Here is a 25,220-nt window from a genome sequence, read left to right as displayed (position 1 = left end):
TTTTTTGGTAAGTACCCCTTTTAACAGTTATTGGTACTGTCCGAAGTGAAAGATAGACAAGGTGTCATAAAATTAAGAAGGGTAAGGGCTAAGGAAAATGACTTGGTACAGTTCAAGTCAGCCCTCTTCACAGCGACAGGAAAAATTAACACCATGACGTTATCAATTACGTCATTTTAGGTGCAGACAGAAATATAACAGACAAATTAAAAGTATAAAACCACTCAGAAGACGGCATATCTTAAAGAACACTTTATTCATTGAAACTGTGCCATTTCTTTCCACTTTATCTCCATACACAACTGACTTTAATGCATCATTATAAGTTTGGAGATTTCCTCTGAACATTGAGAAGTTTTATCACAGAATCTCTGTAACTGTTTATTGTTGTGATATTTTCACCTGTGTTATATAAATCTTCCACTGCATTTTTATAGTCTTTTACTGGTTCAAGGGAGCTAACTGTATCTTCTGATATCTCCTCTTCAGGAAGATAGGGGAGTTGTCTTTCTTTGTCAGGATCATCAATGGACTAAAAAAGGAAATATAATATGTTAAGCTGTGTTGCTTCTACAAGTTATTTTATAGAAATTAGGTTATGAAACTGCTGCAAGTTGTCTTATGTTTTTAACTATCAATTCCTATATTATCTTCTTCATTAGCAGCAGAAATGAGAGAAATACTTTAGAAGCGCTTTAAAGCTTTTCAAATGCAAAACCTATCACCCCAGAACAAGTCATGTACTATTGTCCAGTTGCCACTATCCCAGTGATAAAATGTGCATACTACACATTTAGCAGTATTTCATGACGTGGGTGATGTTGTGGAACGATGTGTTTTAAGTTTGATCAAATCCATTTAGCAACAACAGAGACAAAGTTAAAGTACACCAAAACTTAAGCAAGGTGTGGATGCGGAAGGGACCCTGATGCAGACGCCGAGTTGAGTAGGATGGGTCTCCAAATACTTTGTACAGTCAATCTAAAAATGAAAAATGTCATAACATGTTGCTCAAATACAAATGACCACCCTCAACTCTGCAATGCTCTGACAGGCTTGAAAAAATGTCAGGCACGTCTTCACTTAATGGAGAAAATTTGAATGAAAATTCATTTGAATCTCTTTAAAACTGTAACAGCAGTTGTAAGCCATAAATATTCTTCAACAGACCAACCAACCATCCAGCTGATCTATAAATGTTTTTATTTCATCCCTAAACAATACTATTAACGCATACACTCACCTGATCTTTTTCTCTGTATATATTCAGCAGGCTGACAATGCTTTTCTTGTTTGGACTGTGGTCCCAGGAATAATCCAGCATGTCTTCAACAGTCATCTCTGATTCCCAGGACTCCACTTTCTGTTAAAGTACAGATATTTAAGAATATCAAGTATCACAAGTATTCTGAAATGTCTGACAGATCCCTTTGTTGATTTTAGAAACATGATTTATCATACCTAAATTTTAAGAAAAAATGAAAAGTACTTTCCCTCAGGATTATGACCAAATATTTGTTATAAATAAACTATTCCTACTAAATTGTTAAATGTAAAATATCACTTTAATTCTACGTTAATATTTCTGAAATTAGCCAGTCTAGTGGCCCTTCTGAAGACAAGAAGGCAATGAAGGACCTGTATCACTCATCTAACCTATTTCTTAACCCTGATGACGTAGCATCTAATTCATCTAGAATGCACTGAAACAGTCTGACTATGTTTTATGTAAAAATCATGTAGACCAAGATTTCAATGATTTGACCTAGTCACATAGTTTTCGACTTAAGTGACCTAGCCACAAAATCATCCTAGATATTAACCCTTAGCCTGCTGGGGGCAAGTGATTCTAGCTCTGCGACCAGTGCAGACCAAGATCAGCCTGCACATCCATGCAGTCTGATCATGGTCTGCACTGTTCGCTATTCACTCAGTAAATTTTCAGTAAACTCCCCTTTGAATAATAAATGGTATTGCCCAAACTGAATGATGGACCAGTCCATTTTAGAAATTTAGCAGGGTAAGGGTTAAACAGTCAATCATTCTGACCTAGTCTCATGATGACCAAGTAGTAAATGTGGCCTTGAATGTTTTTTTCTAGTAGATTTTTTTTTAGACAAACATGGTAAAAATCCTTTCTGAAGAAAAATCTGAAGAGAAAACAAGGTTTTTTCCATGAAATGCCCTAGAGAATTAAAGATCTAAGGTTACCAAGTTTTGAACTTGGCCTAGACTTCAAATTGACAAACATTTTCACAAAGATTTAGGATGATCATGTAGAAAATGTGGCCTCTAGAGTGTTAAAAAGGATTATCTATGATCTGACACAGTGACCAGGATACCAATTTTGAAATTACCTAGATTCTATATAGACATTCTGGCAAATAAAATAGGAGAATCAAGAAGAAAATGTAGTCTCTAGTGTTCTAACATGGTTTTTCTATGATTTGACCTAGTGACCTAATTTATGACCTGGGTAACTCAATTTTGAAATTGATCTAGATGTAATAGAGAAATATTAAAACACAGTTTTAAGATGATCAGGCTGAAAATGTGACGTTTTAAGTGTTAAAAAGTTTCTTCATGATTTGACCTTGTGCCCCAATTTTTTTTTTTTTATCCTAGATGTACCCGTTTCAAACTTTTCTGAGACTTTATTGCAGGAAACATGCCGACCAAGTTTTATCAAGACAGGGCAAAAATTGCCTTTTCTCTTACTTTTTAATTGCTTTTTGAAAATTTCATTCAAATATTTTTAAATGATTCTGATAAATTGGTCCCACCACATTCATTTTAAATAACAAAGCTGTGGCAGTCTTGTTTTACATTTAACCTTTCTGGTGCCTCAACAATAGGAATCCGTTATATTTTAAGAATACAATTTTTATGCTGTGCTGACTTTCCCTTGTTAATGGTGGATAAAGCTGTCTTAGTAAAGTTATCTACACTCAATGATACATTTATAACAAAAAGCTGTTTACTGACAGCAAACAACAGGGCTATTTACCCAGCTTAAATTGATGCTGCAATGAATTCTTTTCTTTCACTGGCTACCATAAACACCTTTTTGTACAATGTAAATTTGAACATTTCAAAACCTAACAGAAGGTTTAAAGCAAAGCATGAGTTTTCGTCCACTTGCTGTGGACTTCATTAGCAGACCTACATGCTAAATGTTAACAATGTTTGAGGCTCTTTTCATGAGCTTCCTTGACCCTACATTCAAACAAATTTGTTAGCTATCATTGTTAACAAGTAACTTAATATGAAATAAGGCACTGCCTCAATCGGGAATCGATCAGACTTCAACTCATCCCTTCAACATTTAAAAAAACTGTCTACTAGGGTGTTTAATAACAGGCAAATTGTTGAGAAGCACAATGACAGACTTAAGGTGATCACAACAGCTCACACTGTGCTCAGGTGAGCTAAAAATCATACAAACTTAAAAGTTACTAGATTGCAACTCACTGTTAACAAGACTTAACAGACACACATTAACAATCTATTTGCACCACGACAGGTTAAGAGCTCAGTCTAGGGAGACATATCAGCTTTCTTGTGCAGGCTTGGTTTTTTTCTATTTGTGTTAATTGTAATTCTGAAATTACTCGTAAAACAAATCCTAATTTTGCTTTTATATACACATCACAAAGACTTGCATTACACTTTATTTATTGAATAAACTGTTCACATGTTTAAGTTTTATCTGTATACACATTTATAATGATCACAGATCACATAATTTGTTTTATCCATACATGAAATATAGCTGAACTGTGAATAACAACTTTTAATAACAGTACTGGATGCTTTTGTCAGGCTTTGAAATAAGTATTGTCAATATAAAGAAAATGTGACTTGCTGTAATCTGTATTCTAAAATGTACAATTTCTCTTACAACAAGAACAAATAAACAAGAGGGCTATGATGGCCCTGTATCGCTCACCTGGCATATTGACATAAAGATCATCAAGATCAACATTCTGACCAAGTTACATTAAGATATGATCATAAATGTAGCCTATAAATAGTTAACTAGCTTTTCCTTTGATTTGACTTGGTGACCTAGTTTTTGACCCCACATGACCCAGATTCAAACTTGACTGAAAGATCATCAAGATTAACATTCTGATTAAGTTTCATGAAGATGCAGTCATAAATGTGGCCTCTGGAGTGTTAACAAGCTGTTCCTTTGATTTGACCTAGCGACCTAGTTTTTAATCCCACCTAAACCTAGATTTAACTTGGCCTATAGATCATCAGATTAAAATTCTGACAAAGTTCATTAAGATATGGTCATAAATGTGGCCACTACAGTGTTAACAAGCTTTTCCTTTGATTTGACCTGGCTACAATGTACCTAGTTTTTGACCCTAGACGACCCAATATCAAACTTGTCCAATATTTTATTGAGGTAACATTATGACCAAGTTTCATTAAGATTGGGCCAAAATTGTGACCTCTAGAGTGTTAACAAGCTTTTCCCTTGATTTGACCTGGTGACCTAGTTTTTGACCCCACTTGACCAGATTTGAATCTGATTTATGGATCATTAATATTAACATTCTGACCAAGTTTCATGAAGATATAGTCTTAAATGTGACCTCTACAGTGTTAACAAGCTTTTCCTTCGATTTGACTTGGTGACCTAGTTTCAAGATGACCCAACATCAAATGTGTCCAAGATTTTATTGAGGGTAACATTCTGACCAAGTTTCATAAAGATTAAGTCAAAATTGTGACCTCTAGAGTGTTAACAGTCAAATTGTTGACGACGGACGGACACAGGGCGACACAAAAAGCTCACCTTGAGCACTTTGTGCTCAGGTGAGCTAAATGCTAGAGTTGTCACAGGAGTGACGAATTATACCCCCACAATTGGCCTTATCAAAGAAACTAAGCCAATAACAAAGCAGCATTTTCTTGAGCTATTACATAATGACCTCAAATTCAATCTCCATAGTTTCATGATCCTCTGCCCAAGTGTTCTCAAGTTGTTGTATGGAAAAGGTTTAAATGTTCTGGGTCATCCTGACCTTTGTAACTCTAAATCAATACAGGTAATCTGCTGGTCAAGACCAACCTTGTACTAAATTTTGTGTTTCTCATCCCAAGCATCCTGAAGTTATTGTCCAAAAACCGTTTTAAAGAACCGTCATTTATTTTGTTGAAGTTAACATCACACCGACACAGGATAGGTCATATGGCGACTTTCCAGTTTTAATGGTGGAGGGAGACCCCAGGTGCCCCTCCGTGCATCATTTTAAAGAACCGGGTCAGTGTGACCTTGACCTGTGACCTAAACATCATTAGGGGTCAGCTGCTGGTCATAATCAACCTCCCTAACAATTTTCATGATCCTAGGCTCAAGCATTCTCAAGTTATAATCTGAAAAACATTTCAGTTTTGCCTTACTGTGACCTTGACCTACTGACCTCAAAGTAAAACTTGACCTGTATTTCATGATGTGACACCTGTGTACCAAACTTTATCATCCTAGGCTCAAGGTCTCAAGTTATCATTCGGAAACGGTTCAACTGTTCAAAATCACTGTGACCTTGACCTTTGATCTATTGACCTCAAATTCAAACAACCTGTATTTTATCATGTTACACCTGTGTTACAAAAGCTATGATCCCAGGCCAAAGCGTTTGCAAGTTATCTTGACCTTTGACCTACTGACCCCAAAGTCGAACTTGACCTGTAACTATGTACCAAAAAATATTTAAATTGGTCAAGCTTTTCATGAGTTATCATCTGGAAGCCATGGAAACCTACTGACTGAAAAACAGACAAGCTTACTACATGGGGGTATAACAGAACATTCTCTTTAAAATCTCATGAAAAATATGAGAACTAGATGCCCACGGGCAATATGTCAAGCCCGCCAGCTGTCAAAAGGACTGGGAGTTGTGCATGACACTCCTTGTCTCATTGAGGCAAACATTTATGCCAAATAAAAGAGATTGCAAAAAGTTACAATATAAGTTATTTACAGTAACAACATAGGAAAGTAAAATTAAAAAGAAAAAAAAGAAAAAAAAAATTTAAAAAAAAAAAAAAAAAAAAAATCACACAAAAATCCGCGCACAAGCAGAGATAGGTCAAAATACACCTAAAAACTGGATGTAACATGCATGTTGTACTACAGAAAAGTGGTCTTGATTTTTCCCTACCACCAGTAATAAACAAGTTACAAATGTAACCTATTTATAGTAACAACAAAGGGAAGTAATTCTAGGATCTTATGCATAACACTCCGCCGCATGATGATGAACAATTGTGCCAAGTTACATCAAAATCCCTCTATGCATCAAAAAGAAATGCTCCAGACAAAGTCATTCTTGTATCTGACTTTTGACCTCTAAGTGTGACCTTGACCTTAGACCTGGTTCTTCCGCATGACACTCTGTCTCATGGTGGTGAACATTTGTGCCAAGTTACATCAAAGTCCCTCCATGCGTGAAGAAATGCTCCAGACAAAGTTGTCATTCTTGTATCCTTTGACCTCTAAGTGTGACCTTGACCTTAGACCTAGGGACCTGGTTCTTGCGCAAGACACTCCATCTCATGATGGTGAACAATTGTGCCAAGTTACTTCAAAATCCCTCCATGCATGAAGAAGAAATGCTCCGGACAAAGTCATTTTTGAATTTGACCTTTGACCTGTTAAGTGTGATCTTGACCTTTAAAATAGGAACCTGGGGCTTGCGCATGACACTCCGTCGCACTGAGGTTTACATTCATACCATATATAAACAAGATTGCTCCATGCATGTCCAAATTATGGTCCGGACAAACAAATCCGGACAGACGCACGCACGCACATACACCGAATAGACATTTGGACAACTATGTCTTCGCTTCCGCAAGCGGGCTCGACAATAACAAAACCAATGTGATAATCACATTATCTCTTAAAGTAACAGAGCTTAGTCAAACACTGCTGTTCTCAAAATATATTTAGTTTCTAAATAAATCCTGAATTCCTATCCTTAAAAGTTTTTTTTTTATTAAAGTTCCCTTGTTCTTCTGTCTTTTTATATTTTCTGGTGTTTCTTTCTTGCTTTTCAAGTATACTGGATTTGTTGACCTTCCATTTTGTAGCTGCCTGCTCTCAAGAAGTGAACCTGTAAAACAGAAATCAAATATTGTAAATTGATAAAAAGAGACCCCAACCAACTTTCATAAAGATCCCATGAAAAATGTGACCTACAGAGTGGTCACAAGCAAAAGTTTACCGACGCACGGACGGACGACGGATGCCGCGCGATCACAAAAGCTCACCTTGTCACTTTGTGACAGGTGAGCTAAAAAATCAATATCTGAGAACCGCTTCCTGCCATAACACTAAAATGTAAATAAAATTAAACCATTTGTTGATGTGATTTTTGGGAAATGTTACCTTGCATTTTGGGGTGTTGGGGAAAAAATGCAATATTTTTGGATTGGGAAGTGGCCGAATACAGGCCTCTGTCATATAAGGATGAAAAGCCCTGCCGGCTAACAATTTCTGACAAGAAATCATTTTCAAAGTTGTTTTTTTCGGTGAGTTCTATATGGAATTAAATTCTTTGGGTAATTTTGAGAGGACCACCCCATGATCATTCTGTGAAGTTTGGTGTAAATCTGCCCAGTGGTTCTGAAGAAGATTTTTACAAATTGTTGGCACATGACGGACATCAACTCATGTTGTCACCCTGTGACAGGTGATCGAGCTAATAATTGTTTAAATTTGCATACATGTATTAAATTTTATGGTTTTGTCCAGAAATGCTATATCATCAAGAAAATGAAATGGAGTCTTTACTAAGGACTAAAAAAAATTTTGTTTCCGGTAACATGCTAAAAAAATTAGGGTAGGTAGGTCGGAAAAACTTTTTCCTTGGATTTTTTAAAATTATTTTTAGGGAGACTTTTTGGAAATTATTTTTGTGTCAAAAAATGAATACAAATAGGGGGGTTATGCCTCTAGAGCATCAGTAAGTTGATTTATAACATCACTGTCCACGTTTAAAGCATAAAAAGTGCAGTTTTGCAACTTTTTGTCAAAAAGTTGAAAAAAATGTTCTCAAAGACAAAGGCGGACGGACCGTCCATTTAGGGTCGGGCCAAAAATTTATGGTAGGTCAGGACACAGGAAACAGACATTTTTTTTTTATGCCTAATGTTCCTTGGTATTTGATTCTATGCACCGACTCAATCGCAAAAATCTGTTCACACAAATACTAATTTGTATACAGTATATCATGCCTTTTGAATGATTGAAACTGTTTCCCATGGTGCAAAGCTGCAACTATATAATAAAGAAACAGAAAGATAGAAATACCTTATGAGCCGCAAGCAAGTGGTTTCAGTCTGTCAACAAGCACTTTGGAGCAGTACAACAATACTCTGTATAATAGACCAAGATGCCTGAAAATAGTGAAAGCTAGGTGAGCAAATTAAGAAAACATGGACAACCAGCTGTTTTGAAATTTCAAAGGTCTAAGAGCTAACATCCTTTTTGCAGTTTATCAATTTTCATGCCAATAAGATGACCCCAATTATATCATTGGCATGGCGGGAGAAATTTGTTAAATAAAACTTTTTTTAATGAAAATAAAACAGTAGCAAATTTTGTCAAAATGTATAATTAAACGAAGTAAATGCGGTTAAAAATTTCAGTTTTGAAAAAAGAAAAGTCACTGTATGAGTAGGTTTGTTTACACGACTGACCAGCCAGAACAGCCAAACATTCATAGCTGTCAAGGCTCCACAAAGGCCACGAGTGTTTATCGGAGTTCGAAGGGAAGGTTTCCCCCGTGAGGGTCTGGAGGGCGATGATCCTTAAAAGCCGGGAAACGCCCTCACATAGAAAATTACATAGATCTAGCTAGCTGGTTTTGAATAGTCTCCCTCCATGTTTACTTTTTGTGATGTTTATTCATGCGGTAGAAATAAGATGTTGCACCCGGGGGAATGTAAAAGCTGTATTATACGGGATAAAAACATTGTGTCAACGTCACTTGCATGTTTGATTCAATAATTTTCTACGAAAAAAACAACTGATTGCTTTATTTCTTTAACATGCGTGTGACCTTGAATAGTAGGCGTGTGAGCTTGATCTAAGGCCGAAATGCGTGTGGCACACGCACAATGCGTGTGTCTTGACAGGTATGAACATTACTTTAACCCAGTGAATTCCAGGTACCTTTCTGACTTGGTGGTCTATGACCTTCACTTTGCTCGGTATCATGAAAAGGCAAAAACAGACTGGTAAAGCAGCTAGAAGAATCTGTTCTGCCTTCCTCAGTTTAGTATGAACACAGGAGCCGACAAAATGCTACAATTGTTTATTGGTATCTGACGGTCATGATTCATACCGTATATATCCGGCCATACGTCGACTTCGGCCATAAGACGAGAGCCTACTCTGGATAAAAAATCTTAGATTTTCAACTTGCCCCGACCATAAGTCGAGGGATGGATAGTTCTAGCATTTTAACAACTGCTATGGCACAAAAAACTGTGAAAAGAAAAATGTTTGTAGCAAGTTATCTTTCTAATTTCGCTCGCGATTTTGTTACGTTTCCTCGATAAATTATTACTGCCGTAAGTTAGTTTTACAGTAAAGGCATATATAATTGAACAAACAAAAATAAAAAATAATTTTTCCTTATTTTATTTCATTTTATGACCAATAAATGTGTTTATAACGATAGTCAAACATTTGTTAATTACCCTACAAACAAGCATTAAAATACGCGATTTATCTAGCACCATTAACAAGCGTTTAAAAATTACTAAGTGAAAAAAAAATCAATAATCAGACACATGAACAAAATTAAAGATTTGTAGTTCTACCTACGTTTCAGTGGTTTATCCATCAGTCATTAAAATCATCAGACTCATAACATAATCACTATTGAGTATTCTCTATCAGTAATGACACTAAATCACAGGGATCAAGACCCTCTTTGTTCTCTTTCATAAATTAATGATCCATTTAGTTAAAAAGCCTGATAAAATGCAATAAAACTGTCAACAACTCTCAGATGAAAAATCAATGCAGTTGCAGCAAATTATGTTGTCTTCTCCCCGCCCTCCGCTGTCAATCAAACTGCCCTTAGCCAACCAAAGATCGATAAAGGGCCATTCAGTGAGACATGACATTTACCTCAGCATACTTCAAAACAACACCTGGGATATTGTTTACAACTTGTTAAGACAATGAAAGTCTTTTGAAGCTGTAAATTTCAAAGCAAGGGGAGTTGTACATTTGAAGGTTGTAAGCGTTAGAATTAATTGATTTAAATTGGCTCTGATTAGCGAGATTGAAAATGTGGCAGTGGATCTGTCTAAGTGTACATTAAACTGTTAATTGTTTGCCGATTGTGACGGTGGTAAGATAATTAATGCCCCCGGCATGTATCAACAAAAATGGAATCAGAATGACATCTTAATTCAAACCAAAACTCAAAGCCCTTTGTAACGATCTGTTAAACTTTATAGATCAAATGGCCAGTAATTATCGGCAATTTGTGAGACGCCTCGTGTCAGTTTTGTTGTTCACAGCAGTTTGATGTCGGTTAAAGGTATAATAAAATTTACGATTTTTTTCATTTTTTTTTTCAAAATACAATTAACTTTAAATAAAACTAATTTTGTTTAGTTACGGAACGTAACGGCAATCGTTGTTTTTAGCCTAAACAATTAGTGCGCAAAGAGTAGTTTCCCTTTATCAAAATGGCGAAAATCATAACAAACTTATTAGAATGCCTTACATGCGCTGTGTTCGATCCGAAAATGGATAGAGGATCATGACTACGTTTAGTTATGCAGCCAAAAGTCGACCCTTGACTTCAGAGCTAATTATTTGGTCAAAAAACCTCGACGTATGGCCGGAAATATACGGTAAATGTATAACTTTAAAGGTATTTGAGTATGTGTGCAGTGTACAAAATTCATAATATATTATTATTTGTATTTACAAAATAAATTGTGTGAAATTTTTATCTTAACTTGCATTCCATGAAATTGACTTGCATTTAGCGAGTCCAAAATTTGAGCCCTGTGATTTGTGAAAGTAATTACATCTTCTGCATGCATGATTATGGTTCTGACTAACTCTTAAACTCCTGCATTTATGGAACAGTTTGAATTTAATTCCTTCATAATTCTGACCAACTAATTGAGCATGCTTCAGAACTCCAGATAAGGGCTGTATTTTTGTAATTACGAACTTGTTAGGGATCAGATATGACTTTATTTTAAAATGTGGATGTATCAATACGAATTTATTTTAAAATGTGGTTGTATCAGTACCACATGTAAACAGTATTACATATATTCCAAAGAAAGATCGAGCCGAATTGCATGTCTGCGCCAAGTTGCGCTTATCAAGGCTATCTTGACTGTTTACAATTTGCACGGTGTCAAATGAGTGAGGAATATACGAAACAAACACCAATAGCATAATGTAATGCATTAACACATAATTTTTTGGACTTCAAAAATTATGCGTCATAAAAATCTGAAAAGGGGAAATAATTCTACCAAAACTGAAGGCAACCAAGTTATTTTTATTTTAATTTGTGTCATATGAACAGATGAACCAAGTTTGAAAGACATATCTTTACTATTTTTCAAAAAATGTTAGTTTTTATGTCGAAAGCCCGATCGGGCAATGTTACCAGCCTGTTTAAAATCTATATTTTTTTCTATAAGCCGATCAGATTCCCTATAATGCTATATTTAGGCCGAGCACAGCTTATCAGCAGAATCATAAGCTCAACTTAATTACTGTGTATACATGCAGTGAGCCTTAAGAAATAATAATCTAAAAGGCCCATTTCAAATTGATGAATAAATAAAAATGTAAAAAATAAGGAATTTCTATGCTTTTTATGGGTGGGGTGTTTGTTTACATTATTATTATACAATGGAAAGTTAGTTACTCACGTTTCTAAAAATGTCAACAGGTCCAACCATGCACATGCTGTAATGGAGTGCCATCCATATTCTATATAAAAGTAAAATAATTCCATTAATCAGTCATGCCTGCAAGTAAAATCACGGATTTCTTAATTTCAAAAATTCAATATAGGCTTAGAAACAAAGAAGTTCAAAGAAACTAAAGTACCGGAAAGGAATTAAATACGATCTGAAAAGCGACACAAAGGTGAATCTATTCTCTCATTCCCCGAGCTGAAGAACTCGTTGGAGAATGTTTGTTTCCTCAAATTTTCAAAATGTCAGCGCCAGTGTAACTTGTATCCACTCTCACTCTAAATATAAAAATGTTCAAAATGTCGCCGTTTAAAAATGCTACTCAGTATTGAATAAAGCATGTTTTTATCACAAATTATATCAGTGTAGTCACGTTACCGGCTGATTAGCTTCTGACGCAACAAAATTGACAGCTTACTTTGAATATTCTTTGGAGTCGCAGACATCTTATTGTGCGGATATTGCGTTTCGCCTACTGATCTGACGGACGCTTATTAACATTAACGAAGACCGTGATATCCCGAATTTCATTGGGGTCGTCGCACGCCCATGGTCTAAACCGGAACTCCATATTTTTTTATTTGGATAGTATGTGTTGTTTGGATACCCTCGTATGTTACCGTAGTGGGATTCGATCCCGATTTTCGTCGCTTTGCGACGAAAATCAGTAAGATCGATTCCCTATTATTCTGCTAATAAGTCCAAAGTAAATAGACAAAAGCTCCAAGTATGCCTCGAACCTGTGTTAGTATTTGAATTATTAAAACTGAATTACCATGACTATACAGTTCAACATTCATCATAACTGTTTGGTATAATCTGGCACTGGAAGACATAGAGTAGGAAAGGTCTCTTTGGTTAAGTTAAAAAACACTGCAAAAACTAATACTTACCCAAGATTCAAAATAAAGAGCTGTCAGTAAATACTGCAAGTAGTCATAGTTCTGTTTCTTTTTTGGACATCTAAAATATATACATAAATACTGTAATGAAAATGGTATAAAATGTATGAAAGAACAGCACTGAGTTTTTCAAAAATGTAGACATTTTATATCATATTCAAAATTGTAGATATTAGAAAGAACTTAGAAAAATCTTTAATTTGAACACTATGCAGAACTGACCATTGAAACAGCATGCAAAAAGTGCTAGCTAAATTGGGAATATATCTGCTGCCTTTACAGTCAAATGTATTAACCAGCACAGTTTCTGAATTGAAAGTTTATTTCACCCCCTCTTTAAAAGCCCCACTATGTTATACTCTAACCTCGCTGTTTAATACAGGTTTATACAGGTTTGACTATTTTAAGTACATTTTATCTCTGCTTTGTACAGCTCTGTCATATATTATAAAGCATTTGCAGTGAAACACTACAGTGTATCCTCAAAACTTGCAAAATAAAACATTTTTTAATTCATCAGTAATACCAAAGGTGAAAGAAATATTCCTTACACTGTATTCAACATCAAACTGGAAACTATGGCTTTTTAGTTTATCTATAGTGAGAGAAATATTACAATCCTCACTGTGGGCAGTGCCACTGGCATCTCATCAGGAAGCATTAAAACTCGAACTCAAAGACCATGTTACAGAATGTTCTAACATGACCTATTTAGTTTCCTATTAATCAAAGAAGACTGTAACTGTGTATTCTTGTGCAATAAAATCACAGTTAGTATGTCACAATTATTATGTCATACTGTTAAACATTATAGCAACACACTGGAAAAGAAAACCTCACAAAACAGGCAATTATCTGCTGGATGCCATCACAAATGTAGATAAGTATTCTTGATATCAGGTTAGAATTGTAATACCAAATCACAAACACAGATCTGCTTTTGAATAAAATTACTGTTTGTCATTCCAGTGCATATTAATATATCACTCAGACTGTGCCCTTGTTAAGGGTGACTATTGAGGCCAGTTTTGACTATTGCAATACTATTGATATTGCTGAAAAACTATTGCGATACTATTCTATTGCAGGTTACTATTGCGATACTATTGCAATAGTTATCGGCCACCATATTTTAACAGTAAAACTACCAACTGGCATTGTTACAAAGTGTAAGACACGGCACTGTTTATAATTGCTGTTAACACACATTGAAATGTTTGTGTAACTGAAATGGACAGAAATAAATCAAACGTTAAATATTTTTATCATTTTCTATTTTTTGCCTTCCTTGGCTTTGAAACAATAAGTAAAACAATAAACCTATGCATGGTATACCCAAACCAATCGGCCATTTTGTTGCGAATGTCAACACGTTTAATAACCCAAAGCATCGAAAAAGACGAAAATTGACGGATCGGACTAAGGTGTACAAGCACTAAATGAAGGGCCCTACCGAACAGTTTGCTGTATCATACAAGTAGCCTACTTTCTCCATGTCCATAGCACATTTTCTCATTTAAGATTAACAGGTTATTTAAATATGTTTAATCAAAGTTTCTAAGAAACTAAATTTATTAATTATCTCCCAGACTTTCCAGTCTTTTATGGTAGTTTAATTCCATAAGGGTAAATATTGTAGTGGAGATGTAAACATTTTCCAAGCGCAAATGAAAGCTGGCTCTGTTTCTTGGTTTATAAATTATATATTATTTCTGTATTTACTAAAATTTCAAAACTATCAAAACTATCGATTGCTGAAGGAACTATCGGCGACTCAAAGTTTTACATTGGAATTGGAGCATATGATAGAAAGGTCACAACCTATGACTAACTTGTGAAACATTTGAGACTATTTACAACAATAACAGCACTTACAAGAGTATCTATTTTCACAAATATACAGACAGGGTATATAGCTTAATAAATCAGCTTAATAAATCTCTCATAAATATAACATTTCTGATTTTTACAGTAGTCCCATTTCAATACTAGTAAAAAAGATCAGGTTTGTTTTGACTGTTGTTGGGTTTACACCAACACAACCCAGATCATAAAGTGACTTTTCCAGCTTTAAATGGTGATAGAAAACCCAAGATACCCATCTAGGCATTCTTTCAGGCATGAGTGGGTACCTTGGTAGAAACAATGACCTTCCACAAGTCAACTTGACGGCTTCCTCAATAACAGATAAGGAGGATGCAGGCATTTTAATACACAACAGCCTCTAGCAAGGTTAGAAGAACAAGCAGAAGATAGTCCTGGACACATGAAGAAATACTTTACCTGTCAGATACAAGTGTAACTTTATCATCTCTTGAGCCTATTAACCTCTGCATCTTCTCTGTAGCATGCTTGTCCATCTCTAAATCACTCATCTTAAACTGTAACAATATCAAATTATAACTAAAGCTGCTTTTGAGAAAAGCACATGTCTCCCACAACTGCCTAATCATCTGAATAGTAGTATGTGCGTCAACCATGCACCTAGACCCCATGGGGAGGGGTGCGGTCATGACTGTTTGTTACAATAAGGCTGTTATTATTATTATTGTCATTATAAATATTGTTATAATCATTATTATTATTATTATGTACAATGCCACTGAATATATCATTGTATCAAAATAGGTGTTTAATAAAATTATTCAGTTACAGTTTGCACCAAGACCTCAACTGCCTTATCAGACTTTGAGTGCTTTGATTATAAAAAAACAAGGTTTAAGGGCCATAATTCCCAATTGGCTGGGCCGATTTGGCTAGCTATCGAACTTGGCCAAGGACTTATTGGCATACACATTTTGTTCAAGTTTGGTGAAGATCGGATGAGAAATATTCGACTTAGAGTGCGGACAAGCTTTTTGACAGACACACACACAAACAGACAGGAGTAAATCAAAATGTCACCCACATCACCTTGTGGTGGGAGACATAATTATTTACAAAAATTATTACATTGTCATTTGGAAAAACATTCTTGTCCAGAGTATCCCTCAATAACCACATACTGGAAAGTCCATTGAAAACAAAAACAGCCTGTAACTCATAGTTCTTGACCTACTTACTAATCTAATGATAATAAACAAGTGTACAAAGTTTCAACACTATAGCTGTTACAGAATTCAAGAAAAGTGGACCTAAATAAAAAGAAATTCAAACTTTCTTACTACATAAAGGGCCATAATTCTGACAAAATGCATATCAGACTTATGGCTCCTGGCCTAAGCAATCATATAAAGATGACAGACAAGTCTGCAGAGTTTCAAAGCTGTAGCTCTAACAATTTCAGGGAAAAGTGGACCTAAACAAAAATTTTAAAATCAAATTTTCCTAGTACAAAAAGGGCCATAATTCTGACAAAGTACTTATCAGAGACATGGTTCTTGGCCAATGCAGTCAACTAATAATGAAAAACAAGTGTGCAAAGTTTCGAAGCTGTAGTTGTTATAGTTTCTGAGAAAAGGTGGACCTAAACAAAAAATTTAACCAATGCCAATGTCGGCTCCGATGCGGACGATCAAGTGACGACAATACCTCATAGATTTTTTTCAAAAATCTGACGAGCTAAAAATTAACAAAATACTTTACAAGAATGCTACAGACCAGATCTGACGATTATCTATGAAACAATTTAAGAGAAGTTGTTTAAAATTATTTCTCTTTTTAGCCCTAGTGGCCTAAAAGGAGCTATGTTCCTGCATTTGAAAAAAAAGAAAAGAAGACCTTATAATGATGCTACAGACTTAAAGAAGACCTATAACATAGTTCATGAGAAGTTGTGACATTTAGGACTATTGGCCCCCAAAAAAGGGCCAAGTGCCCCAATTCAAACAAAACTGAGAAAGGACCTGACAATAATGCTACATACCAAGTTCATGAGATTTTTCTATTTTTTAGCTAAAGCATCCCATACAAGAGGCTGAGTGCCCCCATTTGAACAAATTTAGGGGAGGACCTTACAATAATGCTATAGACCAAGTTTGAAGAAGATTCATCAAGTGGTTTATGAAAAGAAGCTGTTTAAACATTTTTCTATTTATAGTTCTAGGCTCAATTTGAACAAATTTGGGAGCAGACTGTATAATGATGCTACAGTTGAAGTTTGATGAAGATATATCAAGCAGTTCATGAGAAGAAGTCATATGGTATTTCTATCTTCAGTGATAGCAGCCCCTAAAAAGATTTAGGTGAGCTAGAAAAGAGACATAAGAAAAGATATTCAGATATTAAAATCCTGAATATATGCACATGCCTAACATTTTATGATACACACCAATTTTCATTTGAATTGTAGGGAAAAGGGTAGTTGTAATATTGTAAGTCCAAATAAGGGGCATACCTGAAACAAGAGGGCCCTAAAGGCCCTGTATCTCTCACCAGACCTAGTTCATATCCCAGAGAATCTCATATCTAATTAGGCCTAGATTTCATAGAGAAAACATTTTGACCATGTTTTATGTAAATCAGGTAGATCATTGACCAAGTTCTTCAATTATTTGACCTGGTGACATAATTTCTGACCTCAGGTACGCCACTTTGGACTCGATCTAGATGTCACACAGACTGATTATGATGACCCAGTTAAAAATTTATCGTAGAGTTTAAACAGACAAACATTCTGACCAAGTCTCATGAAGATAAAGAAGAAAATGACATTGTGGCCTTTTGAGTGTTAACAATGTCCTAGTGACCTAGTTTCTGACGTAGATAATCCAGTTTCTTACTAGGCCTTGACTTCACAGAAACAATCTGACAAAGTTTTATGAAGATCAAGTAGAAAATGTGGGCACTAGAGTGTTAACAAGGAAAGAATCCAGCCTATTTTTAGATTCAAACAAGGAAAGAATCTAACCTATTTTTAGATTCGAACCCAAAGTGAGGAATCAAGCGGTCTGAAGGGCAGTAACACATTATTGAGTTCCTGCTGGATCATATATGGGATGTTAATTTACCTTCATAGTTACCACTCTTGCACGTGGATCTCGTACTGATGGTCCTGCAAAGCAAAAATCCTCAGTGATAACTTCCACAGGAAAATGAAAATCCATATCCTTCTCGGTCTTCAATTCCTCAGGCCATGGTGTACAGAACTCTGAAATCAGAAAATTTTCTCCTGTTTCCCTACAGCACTCTCTGTAACACACTTTAAATCTGCATTATATTTATTACAGTGTTTTCAAATTTTTATCTTGCACTTTGATCAACAATTTTCATTTAATGTAATGACCAGTGGCTTGTTAAAGGAGCAAGCCTCATAAAAATTTAAAATATTTAAAAACAGTTAGCATGGTGTATATATCAAAATCATATCCTCAGAAATCATTAATGTTCCTTAGCCACTAAGTTTCGTTGATTTTGTGGCAACTCAAATCAGTGGAATTCAATCCCCTAAAAAATATATAATTCCTTTTCATTTTATTTCCACGAATGCATATCCCAGCAAAATAATCCTACTAGCCAAAACCAGGAAATTTCATGCCCACCAAATTAAATGATTTCAAAGTATTATCATTAATTGAGGTGATATGTTTTGGGTACGATGTCGAGTAAGACTAAAATTCCCTGTATTTTCACACCAGATTTCTTTTGCATGACAAATGCTTTAAGGAAGTGGTGGTCTAATAATTAAGGTGTTGGCCTCTTAACCCTGGGACTGTGAGGTTTGAGCCCCACTGAGGTCACGATAATGCCTTCTCTTATGATATCAGTACTGGCTTTTCCAGGAAGCAGACTCGCGAGTGGTTCAAATAAGCTTGAAACTTACATCATAAATGAGCTTAAATAAATTGGTATAAACTAAACGCTTTAATTATAGACATTTTCTATATACTCTTAAATCATAAACAGAGGTGTTAAGGTATTTGAATGTCTAAAATGTATACATCTGTTGTTTCACATCTTTTTTCATCATATGACCTAGAATGTGTCAGTGCGACGTTAAATCCAACAAAAAAAACAACAAAAAAATTCATCATAAATTTTACATTACTTTTAATAGCATCACAGTGTTTCTGGATATGTCTTGGTGTAAGATGGAGAAAGTTTGGGATCTTGATCAGCTCTGTGTTAGCGTACTTGTCCGGATGAAATCCATCTCCTTTTGCCTCAGATTTCCTCTGAAATAAACAGCAAAATGTTACAATGTTGATAAACATGTGCTTTAATACATCCTCAAGCTACAATACTGGGCCAATACAACAGACCATGTGTCAGGGCTGTAAAGGAAATGCTGTACTAGCAAAAATCTTGTATTTCCAAGACACTACAAACCTGCAAAATAATGTGTATGCAACCAATTTTATTTTGATGTTAAGATTTGAAAAAAAGGAATGACTCTTCTACTGACTGAGATAATACATTTCATTTTAAAAATTATATGAATCAGGAGTCTAATGAAAGCAGACCATACTTTCAAAAGACTGAATTATGTAACTTGCCAGTGAGGTCATCTCATGATGCTGCATACCAGTGTAAGTTTGAAAGCATTTGGCCAAACAGTTTTAGAGAAACCTGCTTACATGCAAAACTTTTGTGATGTGGACACCGACGCCGACAAAAAAGTGAAAAACCTCTACTATTTGAAAAAATTTCAGATAGTCAGGCTAAAAAATGTTCATCTTAAGAAAAAACTGTTGTATGATACATCAAATAGCAATCTTCTTGTACTGATACAAAAATCATATATTGAATATTCCAACCAAAACAAATGCCTAATTCAAGTGTAGTTCTGTAAGTGTAAAAATTATAAAATGAAAATCTAACATTTTGAAATACCAGTAATGAGTTTCAAACACAATCTACCGTTATATTTCAATAAACTACTGAAAAATATGAAATAAATATCTATCATTGAATTTTTGATCAGTCAAAATCATCACTCCCATGTTCAGGCAATACAAATTATTTATCACAGTCTGAAGTCACAGAAACAATATTTAAATATTTTTCATTAATGGCAGACTTCTGGCATATCATTTAAATTACCATTTGTGGCAACATATATTTAACTTAGAAATTCAGATAAACATGTAATGAAGGTACACTTAAACCTTAAACTGGTTGGTACTACCTTTAGTGCTCCCTGTCTGATGGGCAGTGGGACAACTGACCACTTAAACGACTGAGCTGCCGGCCAAACATTGGTCCAGTCCTGGTCCACAGGCATCCTGGTTGATCTCGGTGGCAGGGGCGGTGGTTTGAACTGCAGGAAATTGAAAAATAAGCATGAAAATCTATATATCAGGGTACTGAATATTAAAATGCTAAGAATATAATTAACTTTATTACAAATAAAGGCATTTTGAACTTTCGATAACTTGAAATTAGTAATGTTTCTTGAAATGAAATTTCATGACCTAATCTGAATGAAGTTCATGGATTTCAAATTTCAATGATGAAGTGCCTAAAATGGTATTTTATTTATTGGATTCAATTAAAGATAACTATCAAAGCAAACAGAACTATATAAATCACGCTATGTTGTGTGAATTGAGATTCTTACAAAATCTTTCTTGCGTTCTTGAAAACTTCTTTCACCTCCCTTTTTCCGAAGTTTATAGCGTCTGAATCCTGCAAAGAGATACAATGTCTGGAATTCATGCATGTCTTCCTATACCTATAATTCACAGATGACTTGACATACATGGTTAGGTTTCAATATAGGTGAGTTTCATTTCAAAGATTTGTAAGAGTATATAACCATCTGTGTGAAGATAGCTGGAGCTGATAAAACCCGGGGTCATATATGTGAAACAGAATATAAGACAAGAGCTGTCACAGAAGACAGCATCTTCAACTATTTCGACTCTGGATAGTGAAATAGGGCACATCTGAGGAAGCTGGAGCTATCACTGAGCATTTCATGACTCCAATGTCAATCAAAATATTGGACAATAGTTGATCTCTGAGACAAATATATTCAATAACAACAGAGATAGAGTGTTATTGTATCAAAACATGAACTAAGTATAAAAGGGACATAAATCATGGAATACTTCTGCAAGAGTCACGCACCATTTGTCATACCATGTGGCTATTAAGAGGGTACAACTACTCTAAGTTTGAAACAAATCCATTTAGTAACACCTTAGACAGAGCTAAAGTGCACCACAACTTTAACCTGACATTCTAAGTAAAAAGGGAGCATAACTTATAAAATATGGGTGCCAGAGTTATGGACTTAATTATATATAATGGACAGAGTTGAATCAAATCAATTTCGTAACCCCAGGGATATGGTGAAAAGCATCAAAATTAAACTGAAATTCTAAGTATTTAAGCATCAAAATTAAACTGAAATTCTAAGTAAAAGGGGGACATAATTCATGAAATATATGTGCCAGTTGTGGAACTTGTGTCATATGGTGAGGACAATGATGTGAATGAACAACTTCAAGTTTGAATCAAATCGATTCAGTAAAATGATATAGTAAAGGAGCATTAAAATCAACCTGAAATTCCGAGTAAAATATATTATGTTACAGGGCACAATTCATGAAATATTGGTTTGCCAGTTATTGCCCTTAAGATATATATGGATGATGATGTGGTCCAACTATTTTAAGCCTGAATAAAATCCTTTCCATAATAACAGAGAAAGAATGAAAGTGCATCAAACCTTCAACCTGAAATTTTGAGAAAGGGGAGATAAATTCATGAAATATTTGTGTGTTACGGCTCTTTTTTCATATGATGTGGGTGATAAAATGTGGAACAACTGTCATAGGTATGAATCAAATCCCTTCTGTAATAACAGAGATATAGTGAAAATGCATAAAAATAACTTAAAACTCTATATAAATTAGTAAGTAAAAAGGGAGCAATAATTCATAAAAAATTGGTACAAATGTTATAGATCTTGTGTCATATGATGTGGATGATGACATGGAACAAAGGTTTTAAGTTTGAATAAAATCCTTTGAGTAATAATAGAGATAGAATGAAAGTCCGCCAAAACTTTAACCTGAAATTCTAAGTTAAAAGGGAGTGATAATTCATGAAATATTGGTCCAAGAGTAAGAGTTATGGCCCTAGTGTTATATGAAATAGGTGATGATTAGGAACATCTGTTGTAAGTTTGAAGCAATTCCATCATTTAATTACAGAGATAAAGTGCATCAAAACTTTATTCAAACCACAGTATGGATGACGAAGCGGATGCTGGGGCTAGCAGGATAGTTCTCCATATACTTCATATCAGCCTAAGGTACAAAAGGAACCAGTGCAGGAGCCATTTGATCTTGTTAAGTAATGAAGGACAGATTACATAAGTATATTAAAATTAAAGCAGGTTTTTGGCAAAAAGGCAAAAGGTCATCCAGAGTCTAGTCCAACTAATTGTACACGAGTTGCGCTATTGTGATAATTTTTGCACAGGTCAATATCTCTCCTCCACGTACAACATAGGAAGGACCTTTTCTGTTGGTAAACCTTCTGCAACGATTCGAAGCAGCGATTTTTAAATCGCATTTTAACTATTAAAAAACAAAAATATTTGTGAAATTTTATTAAGATACCTGGAAGAATATCCATTTTTTTCCTTCCATTCAACTGATGTTTATGTGAATAACCATCAAAACATGAGTTTGCCACTGTTTTAAACAAGCACCCTAAAGTTTACACACATTTTATGTGGCTCCACTTCATGTCACGTGATCGATAACCGCACTGTCAGCTGTACTGTATTGGAAGAGTGTAATGACTGACAACATGAAATGGCTCAAATGAAACATATTGTGTTTACACTTTATTTAGAACATGTTTTACTGTTATGTTTAAACCGTTTATGTTGTTTTACGATTTCATTGTTTAAGTATATTGCCTGATCGTGTTTTTACCTAAATCCTTTTTCACCACAGAAAAGGTCTTACTGGTTTTGATGTAGTCAAAATAATTCCACATTCAGATTGTTTTATATTTGTGACTGGCAGTCTAAACGTCAAAACTTTGAAGGACCAAAATAATGGAGGATGAATCACAGTACACAGTCATGTAAAGTTACTGGTTTTATCGCTTGCGCATATTGGCGTGTATACACAGTAAACGTTAATCATATACAGTACATACATGGCTTAAATCACCAGAAAGTTCTTAATTCTGGATATTATTTGATAATTTTTACATAAATCAATGAGGAACTGAATACCCTTTTGATACATGTAAGTTTTATTTGAATTTATGGCCAATTCATGAAATAATTGGCATTTAAACTACAGCATGTAAAGTGCCGGCAGCAATGAAAATTTCATCGGAAATTGCTTCAACTATTTTGGTCTTTCGAGTGTTTGACATGAGTGGGGTATTGCCCATATGAAAAAATTATCTCAATATTTCCTAGGATCGCGTCAAATTAGTTGGACTAGTTTTGACATAAAAAGAGGGATTCTGCCCTATCACGAAAATATCTCAGAATCAGTTCTGTCATCACTATTTATTGGACTATCCAGAGTCATGACTGTCGACAGTTACTGAAGGCAATTTAAATCGGTATTTAATGTCCAGGTAATATAATGTCAGGGCTCTTGTTTGCTTTTTGGGACTGGGGCCAGGGTCCATGCAAGGGGGGAATTTCGCATGATTTTTGAAAAAAATTCTTTGGAGGGAGAATTTCAAACGCGAAAAGAAATGCAAATAAATATAAACTTTCTTTTCAACTTTACTGACTCAAACCTGAATTTTGTTAATTATAAACTTTGCGGTATGAATTCTGCCAATTGTAAACAAAATTATTCATGCATCACACTGGGTATTTTTTCTCTGAGCCACTGCATTTTCGGAAACAATAAAATTGTAAGGTTAACAAGTCAACTGCAAAGCGCATAGCATAGATGTGCTTATACAATGTAGAACTACCAAAGTACTTATAGGACTCAAGAAATTACTTTTTTAAATCATTCTACCCTCTCAAAATCTATTTAAAGATATCAAGTTTTGTTATCTTATTATTTTTATTAACACTTGCCATTTAATAAAAGGGGTTTTGAAGAATTTTTCTTAAGCAGATCACATTCTAACTTGTCTTATTTTGCAACTGTCTAAAAGTGGGTGGGGTTTGACACCTTCTAAAGTTTTATTCTCGAAAAATGCATCAAAATAACAGCTGCTTTTGCAGCAGTTGTCAGATTTTTCTTGAATGCAGACTTTTTATTGACTTATTATTAAGAGTGCACTAGAAACTCTTGTTGGAAATTACAGAAATCTCTGAAAATCACAGTCGCGAAAACTGGTGACATAAAACAAAAGTTATAATTTTAATTCTTGATAAAATACCTGTGTTTAGTTTCTTTTCTATCATAACAACTGTTCAATACTTACAATTTCTATTTATTCAAAGCATTTTTGTGCCCAAACTAAGCCTCGGCTGTAATAAAAAATTGCTATAAATTGTAACTGGCCCACCACCCATATAATCGTTTAAAGCACACAAAATAATGATTATAATTATCCAATTTGTTATTCAGTAATCTAATCATCGCCCGTTGACTACCTAATCAAATAAGATTGTTGCAAACTCGCTCCCTCCTTTCAATAATGGATGTTGTTTTTATACCAGTTATGTTTACACAGACTACCAATTTTTCACACCTTTTGGTCCGTAAATACTTCTAAACAGGTAAAATACAGTTTTGCAGATAGACATAGCTTCAGGCCGTTTTTGCCAACTATAAATATTTGGAGCAAAATTTTTTTTTGTAGCAAATGTTTTCGACAGCGTTTATGGAAAATCTTGCGCTAAACTCTGTCCAGATCAGACCGCGGTAAGTATAAAGTGCCATTTATGGTACATGGCGCAAAACAGCCGATGATATCCCTTTTTTTTTTTTCCAAGGGGGAGTTTTTTTGAAATAATGGAAAGAGCATATTAATTTCTGGGGAGAATGGGGTCGATATTCGGCCCTAAATTTTGCCAATTGAGAGCCCTGTATGTAGTTATCGACAAACCCTGAAAAGAAGCCATGTCAACAGAATATTTAGAAAAAAAACTTTGCGCCGAATAGATCAGTATCACCCTAGTTGATTTGGTTATACCATCTATTTGGTAGCACCTCACCAGATATTGCTACATTATGGTGATTTGGGTGGGAGGTGTATGTCATATGTTCACAGGTCAAATTTTTATCATAAATACCTTGGGAATCAACATCGTTTTCCTTTAATTCATTTGACGAATCTGTGACTGCATTTCTATTGAAACATCTAGCATATTGTTTTGTATGTTTAGATAAGGCCGAAGTCAGAAATTGTTTGTTTAAACAACAAAATGTTAAATTTAATTTCATGGGCGCAGCCATCTTTTAAGTCTCGTGAAGTGCGAGGGGAAAACGAGAA

At 34.9% G+C, this 25,220-nt stretch overlaps 1 protein-coding gene and 1 long non-coding RNA gene across 5 annotated transcripts; both read right to left on the bottom strand.

The window, feature by feature from the left end:
* Positions 1-237: 237 nt before the first annotated feature.
* On the bottom strand, positions 238-25,212 carry LOC123552013 (28S ribosomal protein S35, mitochondrial-like). Its single transcript, XM_045341368.2, has 9 exons — positions 25,021-25,212; positions 20,395-20,462; positions 19,963-20,094; positions 18,883-19,009; positions 17,846-17,985; positions 15,180-15,277; positions 12,888-12,957; positions 1,244-1,363; positions 238-532 (listed from the first exon to the last, which is right to left on the bottom strand). The coding sequence occupies exons 1-9, from the start codon at positions 25,181-25,183 to the stop codon at positions 320-322; spliced, it is 1,131 nt and encodes a 376-aa protein (XP_045197303.2). The 5' UTR covers positions 25,184-25,212; the 3' UTR covers positions 238-319.
* On the bottom strand, positions 5,551-12,426 carry LOC128556425 (uncharacterized). 4 transcript variants are annotated; one of them, XR_008370645.1, is made up of 4 exons: positions 12,413-12,426; positions 11,947-12,007; positions 8,333-8,418; positions 5,551-7,133 (listed from the first exon to the last, which is right to left on the bottom strand). It is a non-coding gene; the product is annotated as an uncharacterized LOC128556425 (long non-coding RNA). The 4 variants fall into 4 exon arrangements; XR_008370646.1 differs by lacking the exon at positions 12,413-12,426 and adding an exon at positions 12,373-12,390; XR_008370644.1 differs by lacking the exon at positions 12,413-12,426 and adding an exon at positions 12,128-12,294.
* Positions 25,213-25,220: the final 8 nt, after the last annotated feature.

The sequence above is a fragment of the Mercenaria mercenaria genome, chromosome 4 (assembly GCF_021730395.1).
Source record: "Mercenaria mercenaria strain notata chromosome 4, MADL_Memer_1, whole genome shotgun sequence".
Lineage (NCBI taxonomy): Eukaryota > Metazoa > Mollusca > Bivalvia > Venerida > Veneridae > Mercenaria > Mercenaria mercenaria.
This window is presented reverse-complemented; position numbering and strand designations above follow the sequence as displayed.